The 19710-nt window shown below is 36.0% G+C and overlaps 1 protein-coding gene across 1 annotated transcript in view; it reads right to left on the bottom strand.

Annotated features, from left to right (window-relative positions):
* Positions 1-19710, bottom strand: part of MYO3B (myosin IIIB) — a 197337-nt gene that overhangs the window by 73434 nt on the left and 104193 nt on the right. The window contains exons 24-27 of the mRNA XM_039387963.1: positions 18412-18541; positions 4548-4627; positions 1456-1476; positions 334-411 (exon numbers count right to left, since the gene is read on the bottom strand). Coding sequence (XP_039243897.1) covers positions 334-411; positions 1456-1476; positions 4548-4627; positions 18412-18541 — 309 coding nt within the window. The remainder of the gene's footprint in view (positions 1-333; positions 412-1455; positions 1477-4547; positions 4628-18411; positions 18542-19710) is intronic.

Below are 19710 nucleotides of genomic sequence, written 5' to 3'. Positions count from 1 at the left end.
ACGTCTTAAGTAATAACAGCTATTTTATTTGCACAAAATCGGTGTTCTGTTTATAATGAGGTAACGAGGCCTGTTCTAGACCTGTAGCATTTTAGATGGAAATAGTCTAGGCTCTAGATTCTGTTATCATCATACTCAGTGAAATTATAAAAATACAAGTATAAGAAAACAAAGAGAAAAGAAGTAAAAAAAAATTTATCAGTCTACAAAGGCCTCATAACAGAATAAAAAAATTGTCTTATTATTCTCTTTGATCTAACAATCCTACAAATATTTTAGATATATCTATTGTTCCTATCATCCAAATGCTTATTTTCAATCGAACTTTTGTACCCTAAAATAGGAAGCCATAGTTTGCCGCTTCATATTAGTTGTTTCCTCAGGATGCCGCATAACCTCCATTGTGTCAACCTGGAAGACAAAACTCTGCTGTTAGAACTGTTCCAGAAGCACTGGAGACCCACACCACCTTGCTCATGAAAGCTTGGTGCAGTTTTTGTTACAGTCATACCTTCAGGTGTGAGTATTTCAGAGTACTTTATCACAGATAGGAAGGCCAGCTTCTAACAGATGCAGGACACACACTGATTTCAGAGACATCTGTAAGCATTCTGAATTTTTTTTGATAGTGCAAGAGCACTCTAGATTTATGGTAGTATAACACTCAGGCAATGAAGCATTTGTCAAGGTGCAATACCAAAGGAACTGATTTCTAAAAAGCATTCCTCTTATTGCCACTAATGTGAACTTCAATAGGTCTTACATACAAGAAGAGTTATCACATTTGTAATGACCAGGAAGTAAATTGAGCTGCCTCACCTTGCTCATGTATGGAAAATATGTTGCTGGATAACAAGTGGCAAACAAAGTAGGTAATCTCAGAACATACAGGTCTGTTCTGTTCTACTGCTATGCTTACTATTAATTACTTTAAATTGCCGTTTTGATGCCAAGAATCTCAGCAATCTTATTCTGCTGAACTGCCATAGCTTCAAAATACCACTTTTTCAGCATTGCAGAAGTTACTTTTAGAGGGTATACATGGACAGTGAACATATTGCTCCTCGTATATTTTAGTTATATTGTTAGTACAGCTGTTCTTATCAAAGTGAAACTAGAATTTATGAATGAGTATAACTATGGTTACCAATAACAAGCAGATTGTGTTGCTGTATTACAGCTCAACAAAATTAAAGAAAATTAACCAGCATCCTGTTTGCATGGAGCATTAACAACATTTTAGCATTCACTTGCTTTGTGGCAGTTTACCATCTGCTCTGACCAGGTGGCATTTGTATAAACCAGATAATGCTGTTGTCAGCACCTGTGCTACACTTCCTGGACTTTGCTCCATAGGATCATTTCCAACACTCACTGACTTAAGAACACTCTTCTGAACACTAACAGTAATTGCTGAAAGATTACAGTTCTCAATAAAGTAACTGTGTCTCTTACCTTCAGGAGATATTTAGGAGACTGCATGCAAAATATAAAGGAAATGAAGCACTAAGTAGTAATAGATCAAAAAAAACGGATTTTGTGTTGGAGAAGAAATCAAAAGCAAACTAGTGAGGACAAGATTCAGAATACAGATTGAGCAAATGAAGACAGATTTCAATAAGGGTGACCCTAAAAATTTCAATATGTTTTTGTAATCTGTGATGTTCCAGCCCAGAGTAGTGTACATGCATTGGTACCCATCTCAAACTAACACATGAGAAGAAGAAGAAAAAAAACCAAAAAGAGGCAGTTTGATTTCAGTTTGAAGGATGTTAACAGAACACTCTGTAATATATCCCAGAAAAAATGCTTTATCAGCCCAGATAACATCAAACATCTTAGAAGGTCACCTGACAAAGTAAATATTAATAACCTAATCAAAACAGCAGGTATGTGCATGGGGAAGGATACAGGAATGTTTCAAGATTATCTTAGCAAGACAACTGCTTTTTGAGAATTGATATCTAAATCTCTAGTAAAGGTCAGGTAGAAGACAAAAGCTATAACAGTGAACATCGACAGTAAGTTCAGAATAACTGGTAACATTTAATGTTAAAAGACACACAATCACAAATAATATCAAGAACTAAAGCAAATAGTTTGAGGATGATTTGAGGCCAAAGGCCAATGAATTTGAGTTTCTATATAGGATTCTTCTCTGTCTAGAAAAGTACAGACTTGATGATATTGTTGTTGAAGGTTGAGCACTCACAACCTCTCAGTCATATCTGGAACATCTGCTGTCCAAAAAAGGATCAGCTTATGCTCTACCTTTTGGGCAATAGCACACTGTAAGCATGTCCTTTTCACAGCCGCTTATTTTCACCAAACCTGTAGAATTTTACCATCTTTGAGACTGCCACTATCAAACATGGTTTACTACAGGCTGCTGGGTTCAAAAGAGTTTTGGTTTGGTTTGGGTTTTTTTTGGGGGGGGAAGGGAGGGAACGCATAGAAAGACAGATGGTCAGAAACACTCAGAGAGGAAATTTAAAACACTTTTTCTCAGAAAATCAGGGTAAAAGCAGTATTGTTAGATTCCTTTTTCTATGAATGAAGTTGTAAATTCAGATCTCTGCAACATGTAAGGACTAGGATCAATTTCCAAATCTTTTTGACAAGAAACATTTGAAACATTCTGATAGACCCTGAAGGTAGAAAGATTTTCCTGTAAAAATTTTTAGAAGTTTTGTCTCTGGTTAATTTACAACATTTCTTGCCATTGCCATTGCCATGCCATTTTTATGGTAGGGCAATAATCGTGTGCACCACAGACAATAGGCTTTATCACAACTGGCTTGGTAAAAATGACAGAACAATGAATGTCATGACATAATCTTGTATTTTAAATCACTAGCTACTCTTTTGAAACTAAAAAGAAGAATATTTCAACTATTAAGTCACATTTTTACATGACAGCTGTAGTGACTTACAATATAAATTTATAAGATTACAACTGAAATGGAAAACAGCCTGACCTACAAAAGCCAAACTTCAGTTTCATCACTAAAAAAATTGCTTCTAATAGTTTTGAAACAATATAAAAAGAATGATTTATGACATCATGTCACCTTATGAAGTTACTGGAAATTATTACTTTCACATATTGACCACACCTGCAGTTGGCATGGCATGAAATACTGTGAAACCAAAAAATATGTTAAGCAAAATACCTCTTAAATTCAATAATGAATGAACTTTTCCAAACTTCCAAACAAAATTATTGCATTTTGACTTTTTAAGATAGAATTTAAAATAATAATTTTAAATAAGTTTCCTGAGGTTGTTTTAATTAGGTACTTTATGAAATTCTAATAAATTATTTTTACAGCTAAAAAGTATTTTAATTAATATTTTCTGAATACTGTTGCACGTATGCATGTCTTTTAGCTCCTTTTAAAAAGTTTGAAGGCTGAGTAAACCCCACTTAAACACTACTTAGTAACTGATTATGTTTATTAAAGCTCTAAAGGCGAACTGCTCTATTACATTCCCGCTGTATCAATAAAATGCATGCTTAGAAAGCCTTGTGCTGAATATAGCTGGATGTGGAAGACAATGTGTGTATAACACAAGAAAATTTGAAAGGCCATCCTTCAGCATTGAAAGTGTTTATACCAGACAGGAAATAATAGTCTCAAATCCACATCTGTGTCTGCAGGTACAGTGAAGGATATAGATGTCTGGATGACATGAATCACTTTATTGACATTTGAGCGTGAGCTCCAAATACCAGGAGAGAATGAGAACAAATAGAAAACCCAGAACATAAAATTTTGTAACTTTTGAACAGTTGCTGTTACCACATTTGTTTTTAAAATTTATTACTGTTTGCTTTGAAGGAAAAAAAAAATCCCAACCCCAAACCTTAACTGAGCTAACTCTAACAGTACTACTTAGGAAATGGAGAGGGGGTGTACATGCTATCAGCTACCAGGCACAAGAGGTTTCCTCACAAATTAAGTATACTCAGTTGGCATCCTACTAATTGCCATAAAAATATGCCATCTTTTTGCAGTTATGCCACATAGTTTCACGGCAAAATTCAGCAGCCGTTAAATTTTACAGTTCTTTTTAAAGAACAGTGTTTTTGCTGAGTCATTCTTTTCTGTTTATCAATCACAAACGACCCCGGGATTTATACTTGTAAGTTGAATAAAAGAGAAACAGATATAATTTTTATTTTGTTTTGCCTTTCCTACTGTTAAATACACTATTTTACCTAATAAAACCTCATTCTAGGTAAAAATTGCCATAGGAAAACCCTTACCCCACTGAAATAAAGAGGAATATTGCTATTGAAGTAATTGAGATTCCACTCTAAAAGTTTAATGACTAGTAAATTGATTCTTCACGGGATTCTACAATAGGGTCATCCCTAAAACTGGAAACCATGCTCCTAGACAAGCTGCATGGTACTGATAGTACGGCAAACTCTTATTTGTTAAGAACCTCCCTATATACCTACATCAGCTAAGCACTGTGTATATAGTCTCACTGTAATATTTTATGAACAATTGCCTGTCTTCAAAGGGAACACTACTAACCTTGATACGCCCAGCACTGAGCTGAGGAGGCAGAGACCTAGATGCTGCTGTCACTCTGGCTCTTGTTTGTGCCAAATTACCTGTTCAAAAACAAAGAAATTCATACTGCAAAAACTATTCAAGAAGCTTAGCACGGAAAAATTTGTACGGTGTAAAATCAGTTTGTACAATAGTACTAAAAATAGCAGACACCACCAAACTTCTTCCACACCCCACTCATTACCAGTTGTGCTTGCAGAGCATTCAGCATGGGCATGACAGAGAGCAGTGTTGATTTAGAAGGGAGAAAAAAGTCAGTGATAAGGTGGTATGTCACTGACCTTAGCTACCGAGCTGATGAAAACAACGACAGCACAAAGGCATACAGCTCAATCACTAGTAATCAATTTTACTGGGACTCCTTGAGAGATTCCAAAGAGCAAAAAGACTGCAGAAACAATCTTGCTTCTATGAAATCATGTGGATCCTCGGTGTTTAGACAGTATCTTAAACTAACAAACTAATGAGAGAGATGAGAAAATGATAAGAAATGTATCAATTTTTGACCTTTTGACATATAATTCCTGACGTTATTATCCCTTGGGGTTTTTAAAGACTGACTCGATTTCTCAGGCAAAAATATTTTGTAGTGTCAACTGAAAGACCAGTGCCTTTTTTAAAATGTACAGTATGACATGTCCTAAACTTTTTCTTCTGTACTTGTAGAAAGCCGAAGTCACCATAAAATAGCTTTTCAAAATAAAGGCTAGGAGAAGAGAGAGGAAGTGATACGGGACTGTGCATATGCAAGACACTCTGTATATTTCAAAGTTTTAGCAAGTCTAGCACAAGATGTCCAAATGTTTTCTCTGGCTATATCTTCAGAGGCTAAACTGTGATTAATAGCATTGAAAGAACTCTTTGAAGCAGGATTGGTGACATCAAAGCCCTAATCCATGGGTGGCAGGATTTTTATAATGAGTGGGAAGCATTTTAACACATTTCAAAGGATTTACAGCATGAATAAACAATAGGCCTCTGCAGATGTACCACACACCTTTCAGAACCAGAACACATAAATAAGTGTCTATTTTAATTTAAATGTAAATAAAGTGTTAACACTTCTTTCAGATGCTAAATGCCTTGTTTGCATCAACTCCAGTGTTTAGCTGTTTGCTTTACAGAAGGCCAGTAACTCTAAACAGTCTTCAGAATTTTGCTAAACTATATATTACACAACTTGTAAGGAGGCACGATGGGAAAAACAAAAACCAAGAACACTTAATCACTGGTAATAATTTCGTAAGAGAGCAGAGCAAACCCAGTGTCCACATGACACTGAAAGAAACTTTTGCTCTTACCATTCTCTGAACAAGAAAAATACCAGTCCTCTGAAAATAATCTGGGGGTCAGCACTCAAACACAGCAGTGGTACTCTTCATTCATTTAAACATTCTGAATTCATTTGAAAAAGAATTTCTCTTTTAAGCTGCTGGCATTGGGACTGACACAATCCTGCAAAACTGGCACGTCATTTCCAGATGTAGCAGCACATGTTACCTGACAGTCTAAATCACAGTGCAGAACACAGGGTCTGTCCTCCATTTTGGAAACTGTATGTTAATGAGAACTGCAACTGCTTTGGAAATCTTGAATATCTACATACATACATGGTACGTGTACCTCTAAGGTTAAAATTAGGACTTTAAAGAACAAGTAGTTGGTGAATTTATTTTTCTCTTAGTTGCAATTTTGACACTTTTGTATGTTGGAAATTACTCTTTTGTGCCTTTTTTGGCTAAAATAGACAGTCTGGAAGGGTTGTTTTTGGCTAGGCTTCAGATTAGCAAGTCTAAAGCTTGAAAGCCTTGCACTGAAGAACTGACAACACAACTTGCAATAAAAGAGGGGAGTTGGGAGAAGAAATTACTTTGAATCAGATTGTTTAAAACTACTAAAATTTTGTTGAATTTTGTAACAACTTAAAAACTCTAATAACCAAATAAAAATTAGAATGACTCCATAGCCGTTCAAGGTTCACCACACTCACCACTGGTATTAGGTTTCTAGGGTTCATAATTCATAGTCCTGAGCTCTCCCTTAATTCCTTATGCAAAACTAAAATTGAATTTAGCATTTCCAATTTGGCAAACCAAGCAAATAATTAAACCTTTTTAATTATCAAAAATCTTTAATGACCTCACAAAGCAAAAAAACCCCAAAAGTGGTCAGTTCCCACTTAAAAAAAGAGAAGCTTTACATATTGTGCCTTTGTTCAATAGTTACTTCCTTCTAGGAATGGATTCTTACCAGTACTTAATTCATGTGTCAAGTGAATTCCTATGGAATTACTACTTGAACAACAGATTGAGTCAATGGAAAAAATGTTAGCAGGATTTTCTTTTTTCAGCTCAAACACAAAATGATGCTTCAATAAAAGTTGCTGAATTACTTATCTCAAGTAGCTCATGCTCAGCAAAAATAACTACCTATCTTTAACATGTCCAATCCATTAAAACAAATGTGGTTTGAAAATTAGTCTACATAATAAGAAATGTTTCACCCAGTGTAGCATGGTGTTTATAGTCAGTAAACATTTGATACCTATCCCTGCATTCCATTTCCATTTACAAGGTAATTTATTACTTTACATACCAAAAATAATTAAATAACACTTTATGAAGAGCACTAATATTTGAAGAACAAATGTTTTCAGATAATAGCATAGCTAGTTTGAACTGCTGTGGGTTCCTTGAAAGGTTAAACCAGTTAAAGGTTAAAAGATTACACTGAGCCTTTCAGAAGTCTAACTTCACACCTATTAAATGGTCAACACTTTAGAGAAAATACAAGTGACATCCCTGCAGACCAAAATACTACCTACATTAAATCCAAGTCCATAAAATGGACCAATTAAGTGATATAAAACCCTCTCAAAATTGTCTTAGGTTTTTGGGAGTTTTTTGAGGGAGGGGAGAGAAGCTAATGGTTAAAGTTAGGATTAATCTTTTAAACATGTACATGTTTAATTTTATTCACATGCATTTCATTTTCAGTTCAACAGGACTGCTCATCTGAAAAATTAAGGCTCCTACCTATGTGTCTGCTGGATCAGAGACTAAGGTCTCCAGGAATCATTTGTATCATGGAGGAGTCAGTCAGCTCCAACTCTTTTTTCCCCCTGTTCAATAAAGTTAGGAATGTCTTTAACTCTTTGAGAAGTTTCAGTCATTAAAGTTCGTGAAATGCTCTGAGGGAAAGAGAAGTAGCAGCACAAAAATCTATGCACTTACTAGCTAAGCTCTCTGTGCCAATGCTCATCAAACCTCCTTTTCTCTTGAAGCTGTTTAGGAGATCTCACATCTCTGCAAACATATTCTTCACTGATGCCTCATTTCAGATAGGTGAGAAAGACCATATTGTCAAAGCACTGCATCTCTTCTATTATGCAAAGCCAAGCAGGAGAAGTTTTGAAAGTACTTCAACTATTTACACAGCAAAGAAAGAAATGTTTTCTTTTTTTTCAGGTTGGACTTAGGAAGTGCTCTCTAGATCTCATAAAGGACTAGTCAGCATTCCTGGCTTCTCACTTGCATCCCCGGCAGTCACTCACTGTGTGATCTGGCCCTATTAATGATTTGTCCAGCTGTTGACTTCACATACTAATTAGGAAAAGCACACCCTCTGGATGGATGTTCTGATGTTACTTATGGTTTGTCAGTTCTTCATTTATTCTTAGGTGATGGGTTCTATAAGTAGTATCAAGCCAATATTAATAATATCAGTACTGTATTTATAACCTCATTTTGGTTATGTCTGCAATAGATCACTCCTCCCAAAGTAAGAACATGTCAGGTGAGAAATACATTAAGCTTTGATACAATGCTCAGTTTGTGAAGTGCAAATGACTTACAGAGAAAAAGCCTAATGACAATGTCACCTTACTGTACACGCTGTACCAGGGATATTACTATTATGTAGAGGGCAAGTACAAGCTCTTTCCTTATCCTCATATATTTTATTAATTTCCTTCATGCTTCTGGTTCAGATAAAGAGGGGTTACTTGAAACACCATGTAGATACAGTATAATATGGTCAGAAATGCTACAATGCATTCATATTTCATTGACACTACTTCTAATCACAGCTAAGCACTTGAACTCCAGAAGAGGTACAGAGCCAGACAATGTCTTTGACATAACACAGATTCTTCTCTGTCTTTCCTTTCAGTACATTTTATCTAGCTGAAGGAAGTCGACTGCTTATCTCCATAATGCATTTTCATCTTCTGCTACTGTAAGACTAAGCTTTTAGCTCGACTACAAATGAATACATGTACTTTTTTTATTGGGTACTAATTTGAATCTGGTCACTGACTATCAAAACTATTCTTTTGAGTCACTGAAGTCATTTAAGCTAATCTTGTGCAATAAAAAGCTAAGAATCCAATTTTCTCATATACTACACATCTTACATAAGGATATATTTATAAAAATACTGTCTGTAGAGCACAACTATCAATACAAACAGACCTCAACTGCTGCTTATTCTGAAATGAAATACTTTCTATTCAGAATAAACAAATTAAAAATAAGAAATAGTATTTCCAAAATCAGATCCATACTACCAAATGGAATCTAATAACCATGAAAGCTTAGTAATAGTGAGGCACACCTGGGAATAACCTAATTATGAATATTTGCTTCAGGAGCAAAAAATATGCACTTTTTGGCCCAGATTGAAATGAAAATGCCTGCCACAGTGAACTGAGGAATTCTGATACTGATTCCCAATTAGACTAAAGATTTCTTTAGTCTTTTTAGCATGAAATAGACACATGCTATGTGTCTATACATATATAGACACATATATATGTAAGTATCTGTAAATATATTTACAGATACTTAAAAGCTTTACATTGCTAGACCGGGAATGGTGAACTCAGTGTAAATTCAGTGCTGTTATCCTTTACACTGTGCATGTTACAGACACTTCAGTGGTCACTCCCAGCACTAGGAAGGCACACACTGGCAAACACACAGCATGATGCCTACAGCAACAAATAAAACTCTGCTTGTAAGCATCACTGCTGCTATGTTAAAATATTCTTTTAACACATTGGGTTAGTAGACCTCTACTAGAATGCAAGGGAGGGAAGACACTGACAGAAGCTGAGACAAAATGAAGGTAAAACTGCCTACTATACTGCAATACATGTAAATATATGATGTAAGAAAGATCTTAACTTTTATCCTTATCTAGTAAAGAAGAACGAATTATGGTACTAATTAAACTAGTTAGCGGTAGTGCCCAAGATATTTTTATAACACAATCTCGAGTACTGATTGCTACTTTAAGTAACATGCCCAATTTTCAAGTTAAATTGAATCAAACATGTGTAGTCATTTACTCAACTAGGAGTGTGTTCACTGAAATGCAGATGTTTCCTGAAGTATCATGGGCACAATATGTGAGCACAAGATACACAAGCCAATTTTATGTGATTCTCATAGTGCTATGACATGACCAAACTTACAGACAGCAGGCAAAACACATTTGGTATAGCCTGATCACATGACCACAGGACAGACAGGTTCTCAAGCACAGGACAAGGGAGGATCATGTGGTTCTGGAAAACAGAGTGGCAGAAGGGAAATGGTTTGCTGGGCAAACCTTTTATCTTGCCATAGCCAGGTGGGCATAGGTTTAGCACCTCTGTCCAAACACAGGACTACTGATAGGATTGGCACATTAAGTACAGCTGAGTGCTAGGTATCTGAAGCTGCATCTAGACAAAAATTAAATACATTAAAACAGTTCGGAAAAAGCAAAGATCTAGTATAATGAATGCTGCAGTTTTCTACTGCTTGATGTCCAGCATTTTCTTTAGTCAGGTCTGTAGCCTGACTAGCTGGAGACCTGACTAACTGGCTGGCTTAAGACTGACTGACAGGCTGGCCACAGCTGCTCCATTACAGAACAAACTGGCTTGGCTTTTTATGATTTATACATTGTCAGAAGACATGGGCCATTTCCTTCAGATTCCTTAGCAATTTCCATCCACATCTTTTGCAGAGTACAATTTGATGCTGTTGTATGTAAGCAGGTCAGGACAACAAACCCTGAGTTTTCTGGGGAACAGAAAGCTGCGGTTTGTGTCACCAGTACAGTACCTCACCATCAACTCGAGGGATTCTGCTGCTCCAGCAGATTGCCCTGGTACCTGTACCACATCTGGAACTGAGATCAGAACAAAATGACAGAGGTGAATTTTCTGTGAACACTTCATTGTTGAGGAAATCTCCATTAATTTTAAGCATTAGTCAAAATAACCTTTTTATATTTGCATCTATTCAGGACAGACAAATTTATTTCTTCTTCCAGAGGTATGTGGAAGAATACTTCTAAAAAGATATACAGGTTGAAAATATGGTTACCTTACATTCTGGTTCAGCTCTAGTCTCCCTCACTGTTTTATGTAATTGATATCCTTTCTCTTGCATGTTATAGAAGTTTTTTTTTAACCAAAATCATATATGCTTTATTCAAAAAAGTAAAGGTTTGATTCTGAAGAACATGCTAGTTGTTTCATTGTTTTATCTATGCCTCCTCACCAACATGAACCAACAGTGAGCATCTTATTTCTGACGATCTCAGGACCATCCTCAAACATTAATTAATCTTCATAGTATTCAGTTTAACTTGAGACCAAAGTAAGTTTCTACTAGAACAGTGAATAACAAGAAACCCAGGAGAAGTAAAGAACTGTGATTTCCAGCCCAGAGCTTGTATTTCCAGAGTATGTCCCCTCTATATACAATGTTTAAAAATTTTATGGTATATTTTCTATCGCTCAGGACCTGCTGCTGAAGCTGCTCCATACATACACACTCTGGTCAAAATCCTTCTAAAGCCAGTGAAGATTCCCAGTGAATTCCATGGCAAAAATTCAGGTATAAAGATTTCACTGAAAGCACATGGAATAAAATCATGGAACATTTTCTCTGACTTCACTATGACTCTCAGTCCTCCCAGTCATCAAGACCCTAAGGCTAGACAGGTGGTGGTGTCAAAACCAGGTTTTGAAACTTCAAGACAAGAACTGTCTTTTAAAAGTCTTAATTTAAGATGAAACAAGATTACAGAACTTTGTGGAAGTTCCAGGCCTTCCCATTTTTGAAATCTAGGCATTAATGATGTTGACTATTAATTAAATCAAGTCTCAAAGGTTTCTCAACTGAATATTTGCTCCTCTCAATCTCAGCACTTCCATATATTATCAGTTAGCAGAAAACCATTTACTTCTGTGGTAATTCAAAACACTATTTATATTTGTATCTCCACTCTTAATGAGACAAATACCCAGTCATACAAATACCCACAGATGCATTTTGTGTCTTTGCTGCACACTGTGACCTGCTATCCAGGCAGCTCAATTAACCACTCCTACATCAAGCCAAGTCATGTTGGAATAAGTAAGACAAAGTCAAATAATAATAGATAATGCTGGTTTAGTAAAGTACTGACCTCTACAGCTTGTTGTAGGGTGAAGGAATAAAGAAAAAGGATAAAAGTACAAAATCATAGTAAGAGCACACAAAATATTCTGAAGTGAATACATAAAATCTAGCACAGATTCGGAGGTTTATTTTCCACCCACTACATTAATCTTTTAGATACATTAATCACTAATTCAATTATTTTGAAAGAGTGGGAAATGTAAGCACATTCTTTATAAAGGACACACCAAAAAACATTATGGATATTCAAATGAGCACGAATATCTGAATATTCAACAAATTTATCTGCGTACAAACTCACTAGCAATTTAAAAATAATTGCTCTTTTAGGATTTGATCTTGAGAGCTACTGAATGCTTCCAATGACATACTGAGCATCTTTGACACAGTTTGACCTTACAGTACACAGTGCCTGTAGAAACTGTCAAGTAAACTACTCATTAAAATAACTGAATAATATTCTCTGAATATTTCTCTATTTAAATTCTGTATATGGTGCACAGTGAGATCCCACAGTCTACTAGTTAATATTAAAAACAGTAACATCTTTTGTGTGATACATCTTTTGTTTCCTTAATCAACAGATTTTGAATTTATTTGGTATACAATGCATCGTTATGATTATTATTCCCTACTGTGAAATCATAGTCATTATAGGATTGAGAAGTTAGGTCAGAAACATGAAAATTGGAAAAGAGAGAGGTAAAGAAAAAATATTCTCAATATTTGATCTAGAGAGGGTGGTCTATTATCATATCAGTAAGATCTATTCTTAAACCTACCCAGTACTTTTATTAGGGTTCAATTTGCAAGCACTTGGAGACAAAAAAAATTTATGTCCTTTGCCCATTTTCAGTACAATATAGTCTGTGAAGTCTCAGATTAAAAACAGCAGACTTCTGTTTAGGCAATGCCCTTTACCAATCATAAACGTGGTAAATCTAACTTGACCCTTCTCAGCTGTTGTGCAATTCCAGAGATTCACTGACAGTATTTATAGGGAGTTATTGTCAACAGTAAATAACTGTTATGTTTTATATAAAGCTTTAGCAGGATCGAGACCTTAACTTTGATCTAACTGATCGTTCTGTTTCTAGATGAGTTCCATTTTTAGGGTTATTTCAGAGCATGTTTTGGATCCTACTGCTAGTAAGTCTTGTGAGTATCTGTGTTGCATTTGTCCTATGCCACAAAACCTTAGGATATGAAGAAAAAGAAACACTGAACTGTAAAATGCTCAAAAAATTAAAACAGTAATGCATCACTCTACCTCTCAAACTCAGTTAAGCTACGTTTAATTTAGTTTACTGATGTCCCACATCTGCAACCCAGTAAAGTTCATGATTGTTACGCTGCACAGCTGTGGTTTAAAGCTTCTCTTTGCACACAAACACTGGCAGCAATGCAAAAGCTATTTTTATGTTTTTAACACACAGACCCGTTAGAAGTACAAAAGCCACCATGTTCTGAGTTAAATATATAGCTTCCATTAACTTGACCCAAATTCTTACAAAATATAAATTGTGATTCATCTTTAAGTAGAGAAATTAAAATTGCAATAGCTTTGTTTACCAATTCATTTGTCTTAGAGTGCCTTATCTCTTCTCTTAGAGGTAAAAACACTAACACAAAAGTACCATTATAAAAAGATTTTATTGTAGGATAAATTAGTAAAATTAAGATGTATTTGAGTCTTTTGCTCTATTGTGATGTGTGGAATTAAGAAAAAAAAATCCACTAAGCCCAATGGAAACATGATTTATCTCAGTGAATAAGAATGACACATACCAAACTAAGAGACCTGCCACTTACTGCTAGAGGAAGGACATATGCTCAACAGGAATGCACAGTGACAAAACAGGACAGCTCAAACCATGTTTCCACTAAAAACAGCGGCAAAGCACCTATAATTTTGACTGGCCAAGATTTCACTCTATGCCCAGTAGTATCTGTTCATGGGACTGAACTGCAAGAAAATTAATTTCCTTTGGTTTCTGACTCCTCATGAGGAATGACTCGCTGTCACAGTTACAGACAAGTTAATACTGAGATAGTACTCTTGTCACCAAGAAATGGTGAAAAACAGTTCTTTAAAGTGATTTTGCAAAAGGCCCAAGTTCTTGTGTTCTTTGGTGTGCACACAGCAAGCCTGAAACATTTTTTTCACATTCTCTCTCAGCACATGGTCTGTTAATTGCTTTGGTTTGGTTTTTATATGAGACATACACTGTTTATAATTACTTTTCATCTGAGGGCTGTAAGCAGGGCTGGAGACTCAAAGGCACAAAGAACACATTAAAAATCAATACTGAGGAGGGGAAATGACCTCTACACAGGCTATTTATAATTAATTTGTTTCTGGGGAAAAAAATGTATTTTGGACAAAAATATTACCTTGTTAAAACATCACTAACCTAACCCTACAGTGATGGTTGTGAAAACTTTCATCCCAGTTCTCTTTGACAGGATATGCTTGAATATCTAGGCACCACAAACAATGAGTGTTCATTAGCCGTGATATATTGATACTCTATTACTCTCGATGTGTGAGCAATGCCCAATGCTACCAAAATTATTAGACGCTATGTTGCTACAGTGGTAGTGCTACTCAGCTCTGTATTTCTTCTATGCAACCAAACCCAGTCCCTACTGATCCTCAGAGTAAGGCCAGGGATTTTTTTCCAGTATCTCTACTCTTTTGGCAAGAAAGCTGGAGGATTTCCCCTCTCCTCCCTGCAGAACGCAATTCTCTCCGTTCTCTCCAGCAAGGATCTAAGGCAGAGCAGAGTAACCCTGACAGTATTTCTAAAGGTCTGTGAGTCATAGGAAGGGCAAAAGTCTGCAGAGACTGTGTTTCAAGAGCAGAGAATCTTGTTGTGCTGCAGTTTTCTGAGAAGATGAAGCCCCTGCAGTCTCAAAATGCCCCAGTGGTGCTTTGCCCAAGCAGTCCTAAAGTACCATCCCTTACAGGTGATGCTGCAAAAATCCTTGAATATCAAGACAGTGAGTCAAGTGGTTTGACTCCTCACTGATATCACTGAATGTACCAAGACTGTCCTTAATTTTTCCAATTAAAGTTCTCTTCTCTTACAAGGGGACTCTATTTTCTAGATCATGTGATTCCTTTTCTCTGTGATGCTTTAGCAGCAATAGTTATAAACTAAGCCCAGAAACAATCGGGAATGCATTCTATCTGAATGGGAATATGCATATTCAACTAGAGTAGTGGCAGCACAAGAAGCTGTGTCTGTAAAAAAAACCTGACAGACATGGAAGCAATTGGGAGAACTGTTAGGTTAAATCAGAATACGTTCATTCAGTTTTGAGGTTAGAGGTCCCTAGAATGTGCAGATTTGAAAACATGCCAAATGTGACTAAGTTTTCACTGAAAGATGACAAAAAAAGCTGTACAGACTACAGAATTAGTGCCATAATGTTCAAGTTCCAGTGTCTCATCAGTAATTGCATACTCTCTTAACCATAAATTATTATTACAAATGTATATTTAATGTCCTGCTGTTAATGTCTGGCCCTTTAAACTGCACAGTCCGCTACTGTGAAATGGAAACATTTGTTAAGAGGGGATAAGTATATTTGATAAATTACAGGGATTAACACGATCCTAAATTAGTAGAAGAATTTAGCTTTTTTAATATTTATTTTCTTGATGCTGCTCAGTTTTTGACAGTAGAAGACATGATAGTTATATAAATATACTTCAAACAGAGGATCATCTCAGGGTAGGAAAGGCATCTTTTTGTTCTTTTTGGTATTTAAGCACTACATTTTCAGACATTGTCAGCCCAACGTTACTAGCTTCGTATTCCCTCTCGCTTCTGGGATACCACCACCTAGTGGCTGCCGGATGTATCGGAGATCGCTGCTCGGCAAAACCCACCTACGCTGCACATTCCAGAGATAGTTGCAAGCAGATGTGAGAATGTGCTGTCACTCACCTTCAAACAAAACACCAGAAATACTGGCAGAAGGCCCATTTCAAGTGAGGGTTACCTGGAAAGACGCAATATGGCTTCCATGTAAATTATTAACTTTTGCATCAGTCAGTAATTGACAAAAAGCTGGAGAAAATTGTACCAAGATTATGAATCTCAATCTGCATTTTATCTAGTTTGCTTTAGGAGTGAAGCCCATGTTGAGTGCAGGAAAGAGGGCTAAGAGACAAGGACAGAGTACAATGGGACATATACACAGTCACTATTCTTTTGTTTACAAAAGCCTCTTTGTGGAAAGTTAAGAGAATAGCATTATCTTTCTTTCCTGAGCAGAGATGAAGCAGCACTGCCAGCAATACCTTCTGTTCTCAGCCAAACCTTTCATTTATCTTGCAAGCTGCCAAAACTAAACCTGGCAACAATCTGATTTTAGAACGCACAGGCCCCAACACAGGATGTGAGTGCCAATTATATCAGACAGCTGGAAAAAAAGAGCAAAATTACAAAAGCTTTTAAAAAATAAAAATGACTTAAGGGCTTTAAGCTATTCTTATAACACCATGCACAGGAGCATATGCACGATAATTTTGTTAATGGGATGTCCTGTACCAACTTGACAAATGCAGACAACACTCAACTTGCTGTGTGCTCTTCACAGAAAAGTAAATGGTCTATAACAGGAGAGAGCAAGCACGCAATTCATGTAAATAGGACACAAGGAAGGAATGTAAGAGACCTAAAACCATAGTGGAAATACACCAACATCATAACTATACACTACTGCAATAAAAAGTATCTTCTTACTGAACCTTTTATGCATCTTGGGCAAAATACTCAAGTTGAATGCTTGCTGCTACTGAAAATACTTGTAAAAGGCTAGAGGAAGATGAGTTTGCATGAAGACATCAATGTTCTGATTTAAAAATAGCAATAAAATAAAAAGTATAATAATTACAATAATTGAGACTGATAGCTGGGACAAAGCACCTAATCTGTTCTGGTTTGACAACAGCTCCAAGGTCTAAAATGGCAAGTAAAGAGGGGTGTGGAGGCACATTTGACCAGATGTGAGCTTTCTTTCTAGCTTTGTTGATCAGAATCTCTTTTATCAGTTTAACACAGCTTCAAACATCAGAAGTAGACACAAAGATTCTTTGTTCCCCACTTGGGCACAAACCAATTCTTCTCCATCTTAAGCTACATCCCCCTCCATCTAAACTTGTCACAGACGAAAGGAAAAGCAGATTTCTCATTGGATCCTCACCTCTCAGGGACCTCTAAAAGTGTAATTTGAAGGGGGGGTAGTCCACAGCCTTCCAATTACAGGAAAAGAAAGGAGACACTGTAACAGGAATCTATCCTCTCTGGTATATAAACACATATTTTGCTATAAATTTTACATATGCAAAAGAAAGCTCCAACATAAATTTTTCTCCAGATGTTCTTTTTCTACATAGAAATCTCAAGAGGTTAAATGCATCACCAAAGTCTACAACTTGGCTACAAACAGTTCAGAAATCCAAGATAGAGATGCATCCAAGATGCACAGAATTGCATCTACAGGCCATGTACAATAAGCCTACACAGTACTATCTAACGCATGTACCACGAACTTCTACCTAGAAATACAACCTTATTTGTATACACCAGATTACAATAATTTTGCAGTCTAATACAATCCACTGTATTTAGATTATTCCTTAGTATTACATCTTTTTCTTACCCGTTATGAAAAAGATACTTAAAGAGCATAGAAATTATTGAGAGAAGTGTTAATTTGTGGCTTGTTTGTACTGATACTGCAGAATTATCATTTGTATATGTTACTGTCATTCTGGCATCTATCTATGGAGTAACCAAACTTCATCTTCCTGTTTTATTCAGCTATAGATCTGGCACTTTCATGTAAGTCAAAGTCAACAAGCTTTAAATCAACGGAATTAATTCTAGCATATTAGTATGTGGTTTTTATAATTTGTAAGAAACTATGTATTGCATCAATGCTTCTAAACAGATGGATATTACCTCCAAAACACCTTGATCTACATCACATGATTTATGAACTGTAAGACACGGTACACAAGAATCTATCAGCTGAGTACTGATCTTAGTAAAGAACTAAGAACTAGAAACTCCTGGATTTTCATCATGCTCTGAGAATGAGCTCTTGCCCTACATGTCAGATAATCTCTCCTTCTCCAGAATCAGGGAAGAATCTTGTTGCATGGGTGTTTTAGAAAAATTCATGTCACATATTAAAAAAACCCATATATCATCATGTTTTAGATATGTGACTTTAGGAGCAGAGCTGAAAAAGAGTAATTTTAAAAAATTGTCCAGCAACAATTAAGAGTTTTAGAGTAGTAGGTAGCTGAAGAGGTTACAATGTTAGCAAAGCTGTGCAGAAAATACCTGTCTTTGTTAATGGGCTAGAGAACAGCTGCTGAAGAAGTTTGTTCTCTGAAGTTCGCAACACCACCACTATGTCGGCAGGAAGAGTGTCTCTGTTCTTCTCAAGGAATGCACTGGCATCATATAATACCTAGTGTGGGAAACAGAATCAGAAGATTTGCCAAAAAGGGTTACCCAAAAACTACTATGTTCCTTAAAAGTGAATAATCAGGACGACCAAGTAGACCAGTTATCTTGTATCCAACAGGCCAATGAATTACCTATGAAGGACTTAAAGGTGTACTACAGCAGTGTCTTCAGAACATAAACTGGCTGTATACAGTACCTATATTCATAGCATGCCATTGCACATTCAACTGGATTAAGTGGCTTAAATCCTGCTGTACTATGCTTTGTCAGGACAAACTATTTTATGCACATTGCAATATAACAGAGATACTTAAGTTGATCATTTATATGTGAGGTAAGAAATGGTTCTCAGGTGGTTATTATCTATTTGTTGTCTGCAACAAATCTGTAATCTCTAAGTAGATCTGCTGGAGGAACAGGAGTAAGTTGGACATCTAGGTACATTAAAACAGGCTTCTTGCTGCAATGAAAATCATATTAGGAAAACAAAACATTACTCTATTTCAATTATTTTAACTGTTTTAATTAAAAATTAATGCTTGGCTACTTGTACTAATATAATCAATATGAATACATATATAATATATATAATATAATCAAGAGAATCAGTTAATTTTGCCTTTTTTTTAATTGCAATAGTTTCTTAGACATGTTTTATTATCACTAGCAATATTCCTCTCTAGCCCAATTCCCCTGGAGTCCATTAGTTTACACAGAAACTGAATGTTGTCCTTGCAATAGAGTACTGACCAGTAGTGTTTTTATTACTTGGCCATTTGGGTACAAAGAACTAACTAAACCTGTGTGAATTTTGACAGTTACTCTTACCAAGACAGAAAGCTGGACAGAATTTACTAGAATACATCTAAAAATTTTGCAGTCTTATAATGAGCTAAAGATGAGATTTCGTTGACTACTACATAAAACATGGCCATTTCAATTTTGTTTATAAATAAATATTTGGGCCTGAAATCACAAGCAAAGCTCATGTTATGGTGAAAACTGGAACATTATTCCCCACATAAAATAACGTGAATGTGAACAAAAGAACTTAGGTGTTACAGAGTACAAGGAAACATCTGTACTAGCAAGTCCCAGTCTTTCCAAAGCTCTCTATCGGATTTTAAGTTCTATTACAGATACTGGTTTACATTGCTTTTCATCTATATA

Source organism: Pipra filicauda, unplaced genomic scaffold (genome assembly GCF_003945595.2).
Source record: "Pipra filicauda isolate LSUMZ 115617 unplaced genomic scaffold, ASM394559v2 scaffold5_size6683894_pilon, whole genome shotgun sequence".
In the NCBI taxonomy this organism is placed as follows: Eukaryota; Metazoa; Chordata; class Aves; order Passeriformes; family Pipridae; genus Pipra; species Pipra filicauda.
The sequence above is the reverse complement of the archived record's forward strand: the minus strand, read 5'-3'. Positions and strand labels throughout refer to the sequence as shown.